Source organism: Gekko japonicus, unplaced genomic scaffold, assembly GCF_001447785.1.
Source record: "Gekko japonicus isolate JY-2015 unplaced genomic scaffold, Gekko_japonicus_V1.1 scaffold463, whole genome shotgun sequence".
NCBI lineage: Eukaryota > Metazoa > Chordata > Lepidosauria > Squamata > Gekkonidae > Gekko > Gekko japonicus.
The window spans coordinates 1,009,380-1,014,808 of record NW_015160224.1 but is presented as its reverse complement, the minus strand read 5'-3'; the positions used below and the strand labels follow the sequence as shown (position 1 = coordinate 1,014,808).

The window sequence follows — 5,429 nt, the reverse complement described above, 5'->3', positions numbered from 1 at the left end:
CAAAGTTTCAAGAGGTTTTTTGCCATTGACTTCAATGGCCCCATTGGTTATAATGGACCCGAATTTTTCGAGTTTTCCGAAAATTTTCGGATATCTATGGTTTACCGATATAGAAATTCGGGTTTGTTCGGGTTTCCCGAAAAAATTCGGGTTCAATAAACCCGAATCCGAATTTTACCGAATTTTTTTTTTTTGCACACCCCTATTCTCCACTAGGACAGCCCCCCTGCAGGAAAAGAGTTTCGGGGAGGAGGGACAGCAAATGGCCAAAGGGTCCAGCTGTTCTCCTCCCCCCCCCAACCAAAGCCAGTGGGGGGACTCAGCAGCCCTCCGAGTCAGACGGGCCCTGTTGCCATCACTCTGGCTTGCGAGAGCCAGGAACCAGCCACCGAGGCATTCCAAGTGATGCAAGCTGATGGCCCAAAGCCACCCACCTTCCAAACAAGCCGTGGAAGTTTCTGTCCCCGACACAATCCATCTGTACGGTCACCTTCTCTTTCTAAGAATGGGCCTTTTCAGTGGTGGGCCCTACCTGGCGAAACGAGCTCCCGGAAGAGATCAGGGCCCTGCAGGATCTCTCACAGTTCTGCAGGGTCTGCAAGACAGAGCTCTTCCGCCAGGCATTTAATTAGGGGCCGCTGCTGCCGTAGAGCCCTGGCTCGCGGTTTTAACATTGAGCTGATGCCACAAGAAATTATGAGCAGAAGAACATCTGAGAACATCTGGGAAGCGGATATTCATTTTGAAAATGAGCCATCTAAGTTAATATTTTAACTGCCACCAGCACTTTGTGTTTGTATTTGTTTTATCTGTTGTGTTTTAAATAACTGTATGATTTTAACTGTATTTATGCTTGTATGGAAGCCACCCTGAGCCTGCTTTGCGGGGAGGGTGGGGTATAAATCTAAATAAATAAATAAAGTGTAGCCTCCACGGCAGGCAGACACTGCAACACTGAGAGGACGGTCACCCTCCCGGATGCAACCGACTGGCACATCAGAGACATGGCTCCTCCAGCAGCAGAAGCAAGCAATGCGAATGTGCACCCCAGGGCTGTGCTGGCAACTTCAGCCCACACACTCTGGGGATGCTGGAGGCTGCCCCGCTCACCTGTGCTGTGAGAATGAGCTCGTTAATGATGTGAGCGGCGTGCTGACACCGATCCGGAAGACCCATGACCTGCGCAACTCTTTCTGGGCTAATCCCATCATCTGTGGAGAAAGAGGAGATAGGCGAAATTAAAAGCAGAAGTGGGCGGTGTGTGCTGCAGACTTTCCTCTGTAAGGAAAGAGCCCCCCAGCACTTTTGGGAGGAAAAACTTCTTCATAGTGCTTTTGCAGAAGGCTTGTAACAAATGCTAAAGGGTAAAGGTCTCCGGACAGCCCACCCATATCTGCACAGCCACAGGAGGAAGGAGGCGAGATCTAAGCTGACACTGAGAAGTACAGTGTGTGGGAAAAGGCCAGGCCCCCTCAGGTGCCTTCCCTGCACCCTTCCCCTTCCCCTGCATCTTCAGCTTCTGCAAAAAAGAGAAGAGAGGCAAGGAGCCTTGAAGAGACACAAGGAGACACCAACAGGCAGCGTGCTTCCTAAAGAGGAGCCTCCCTACCTTCCAGTAAAGTGGCCAATGAATGCAAAGACATGGGAATGACTGACACACCCGTGAGGACCCAGCCTCTGCTTTGGTAGCGTATCACAGAATGACAGAGTTGGAAGGGGCCATACAGGCCCAACTAGGCCAACCCCTTTCTCCATGCAGGATCAGCCGAGAGCATCCCTGACAAGGGTTTATCCAGCCACTTCATCTTATTTTGATATGTGCATGCACTCATGTTTCTGCCAGTTTACACTGATTTGCAAAGCGTCTTCCCCACAAAGTGTACCCTTCTACTCCACCACTACCCCCCCTTAATTTATGATCAAATTGCATCAAAAGGAGAGAGAGAGAGAGACAGACAGACAGACAGACCAACCGACCGCTCTCATCTGCAAAGCAAGACCAACTGCAAGGCCTACAAACCTGGTTTAAATTGAATTCTAACGCCTGCATCATTCTGGATTTTTTTGATCATTTCTCCATTTCTTCCTATTACGATCCCCACAGCAAACCTGGGCACAGACACCTGCCAGGGAAGGGAAAGCAGTGAGAAGCAAAGGCAACTGGAGTGGCGGTACAGAGACCCGGCTAAGCGAGCGAGAGCGCCACCAGTCAAGCGGCACACACAGGGACACAACAGTTGCCCTCTTTGAGGAGGCTGTGCAGCAGTATATAGCACTGTGTATAGCAGGTCACGCAGGGCTCTTTTAGCAGCAGGAGCTCCTCTGCGTATTAGGCGACACACCCCTAATGTAGCCAATCCTCCAAGAGCTTGCAGAGCTCTTCTTATAGAGGCTGCTGTAAGCTCTTGGAGGATTGGCTACATTAGAAGTGTGTCGCCTAATATGCAAAGGAGCTCCTGCTACAAAAAGAGCCCTGAAGGTGTATGTTTAAGGTAGATCAATTCTGTGCTCATACCCAGAATTAAACTTTGCTGGTCTTCAAGGTGCCCCTGGACTCTGCTCTATTGCTTCAGCCCAACACGGCTGCCCACCTGAGGCAGCTGCTTGTTAGCCCTGCTTTGAGCTGTGAAGTTCCCCTGAGACAGGCAGAGAAAGCAGGACGGAACCAGGGAGCCCTGGGCCATCTGTCTTCATCCATCACTCATTTAGGCCTAGCTTGATCTTTGCTTTGGCTACTTATTTTCCCCCTACGGGCTGGCAGGGCAATTTTGGGCACAGCGACGCCCCGCCTGAGGAGGTCGGGAAAGCTCCTCCTCTCCTGGCCTTCTGCAAACTGTGCAAAACTGAACCATTCAAGGGAGGTTTTCTGCATAGGTAAGAGGGTTGGTCTGCCCAAAATGGTTTTACTGATGTGCCTGGATGAGCTATTAGTGACTGTGGTCTATACTGCTCTGTGTAGCCCACTGTAAGTAGGATCCCGTAATTTCTGTACTGCTTAATGTGTCGTGTGAACACTTCTGCTCTGCTTCAGCTCTTTCTGGCTGGTTCCAGGCTTCTAAGATCATGATGCACTGGCTACTGGATGCCCCGTTTTTTGTGACTGTTGTGGCTCACCATGTGTAATCCGCCTTGCGCCCCTGTGAGAAAGGCGGACTATGAATAACATAAATCAAATCAATAAAATATATAGGTTGTGTCGCAACCAGGCACAGTATTCTTCCTCTATACTCTGCCAAAAAAAAGCCATCTTCTGGCAGCTACCAGATCCCACTAACTTTCAAACCCAGATGCCGAACGTGGGGTTCAGTTCCTGGCATCACCAATCCAAATAATCTCGGGTGGCCTGGGAAGAGCCTGGGAGAGCCACCGCTTGCCAGAGCAGGTGGTCTGAGATAGATGGACCTGTGGCCTGACTCCGGATGATTATGAGAATGAGCCATACCTCTATGGCAGCACGTGGGCTTTGGGCCTGAGGTGGCCCTGGTGCAGTTCCTGGCATCTCCAGTTAAAAGGGCCTTGGGGCAGCTGGGAACATTCCCTTGCCCGGGGGCCTGGAGAACCCCTGGCAGTCACAGCAGACACCGGGCAAGCGGTCTGACTCTGTCGTTCTGGCAGTTCTAGACTTTCCCACTAGACGCAAGACAATGTCCACCCCCACCCCCTCCTCCCTGCCACGGAAAACTCATCCACAGGAAGAGATGTTGCATGTCAAGGCAGTACACACCTCTATGCTGCCTCCTCCCATTCTGGAGGTAAAGTCGTTGCGTACACCTCTGAAATCGGCCTGATCTTTCTCTCGGATGATTTCCAGTACCATCTCTCTCGCTTGCTAGATAGATGCAGGAGGATGAAGAAAAGGTTTAAGACTAGAGTTAAACGATACTGCTGCCTCCCCCCACCCTCAACCCCTTTTCCAAATCCACCAGAAGAAGAAGAGAAGAAGAAGAGATTGGATTTATACCCTGCCCTTCACTTGGAGTCTCAGAGCGGCTTCCAAACTCCTTTCCCTTCCCCTCCCCACAACAGACACCCTGTGAGGTGGGTGGGGCTGAGAGAGCTCTGACAGAAACTGCTCTTTTTCAAGGACAGCTGTGCCAGAGCTTGTGACTGACCCAAGGTCACATCAGCAGGTGCAAGTGGAGGAGTGGGGAATCAAACCCGGTTCTCCCAGATTAGAGTCCGCGTACTTAACCACTACACCAAACTGGCTCTCACCAGGGGTAGCAATCCTCCTGCAAACTTGAACAGAATCGGATTCCTGGCCAGGAATTCAACAGCCTGACCTTTCATAGGTTACATTTTCAGAGATTGCCATCAGGCCGATTGCTACACCTGGCAGGGGTGGGCTTCAAAAACATAAAGGCAGCATCTTTTTTGTAAAAAGGAAACCAACACAAGATGTGCAGTGTTTAGGGAACAGAATCCATAACACTTTCCCTCATTACGCCCTGTACCACCTTCCCACACACACATCCTTAAGTACCTGTCACCACCCTGCTTCCATGGGGGGGGAAAAAACCAAACTCCATTTTCAGTGCAGGATATGGGACCCCTTGCCTAACAGAGGAGAGGGCCTTTTCCTCTATTCGTGGCTACACTACCAAAGAACGCACACTCTCTTGTAGGTAGAAGCAACAGGGATTCTACCCCCCCCCCCGAACAAACAGGAGAAAAATAAGCAGGTTGCTTACCAGTAACTGGTGATCTTCGAGTGGTCATCTGTGCATTCACCCCCATGGGATCTAGTGCGCATGCATTGGATTGATCGGTGCTGTAGCAAGCTCTTATAACAGATTTTCGCGCCCAGTCCCTTGGGCATGCACAGGAACCCCACCGCGCATGCCCAGAGGGGTGGGCGCGGACATCCCGCCAGTTCCTTCAAACTGCTGCAAATCAACCCCTAATAAAAATGTAGAAGCTGACAGCAGCGGGGAAGGAGGGCGGGTGGTGTGAATGCACAGATGACCACTCGAAGATCACCAGTTACTGTTAAGCAACCTGCTTATCTTCGACGTGGTCTCTGTGCTTCACACCCATGGGAGATTAGCGAGCAGTAGCCTACCTGGAGGAGGGTGCTGGCAGGTCTTTTACTGCGTAGCCGAAGGCAGAATGTGACGTCCCATGTTGGTATTGGTGTTTGTACGGACGTCTAGGGCGTAGTGCCTAATGAAGGTGTTAGGCGTGGCCCATGTAGCAGCTTTGCAAATGTCTGTCAGCGGCACTCCCTGGAGGAAGGCAGTGGAAGTCGCGACAGCCTTGGTAGAATGAGCCCTGATAGGGCCAGGCAATGGCTGTTTGGCGAGTAGGTAGCATAGATGGATTAGACCTACAATCCACTGTGACAGGCGCTGGGCCGTGATGCGAGTACCCAGACGTGCCAGAGCATACGAGATGGAAAGTTGTGAGTCCCGTCTAGTTGGGTAGGTTCT

General features: G+C 51.2%; 1 protein-coding gene across 4 annotated transcripts in view; it reads right to left on the bottom strand.

Moving 5' to 3' along the window:
• Positions 1-5,429, bottom strand: part of FUBP3 (far upstream element (FUSE) binding protein 3) — a 98,457-nt gene that overhangs the window by 27,247 nt on the left and 65,781 nt on the right. For all 4 annotated transcript variants that reach the window (XM_015411510.1, XM_015411519.1, XM_015411524.1 and 1 more), the window contains 3 exons: positions 3,725-3,829; positions 2,021-2,123; positions 1,111-1,211 (listed from right to left, as the gene is read on the bottom strand). In XM_015411510.1, the coding sequence (XP_015266996.1) occupies positions 1,111-1,211; positions 2,021-2,123; positions 3,725-3,829 (309 nt within the window). The remainder of the gene's footprint in view (positions 1-1,110; positions 1,212-2,020; positions 2,124-3,724; positions 3,830-5,429) is intronic.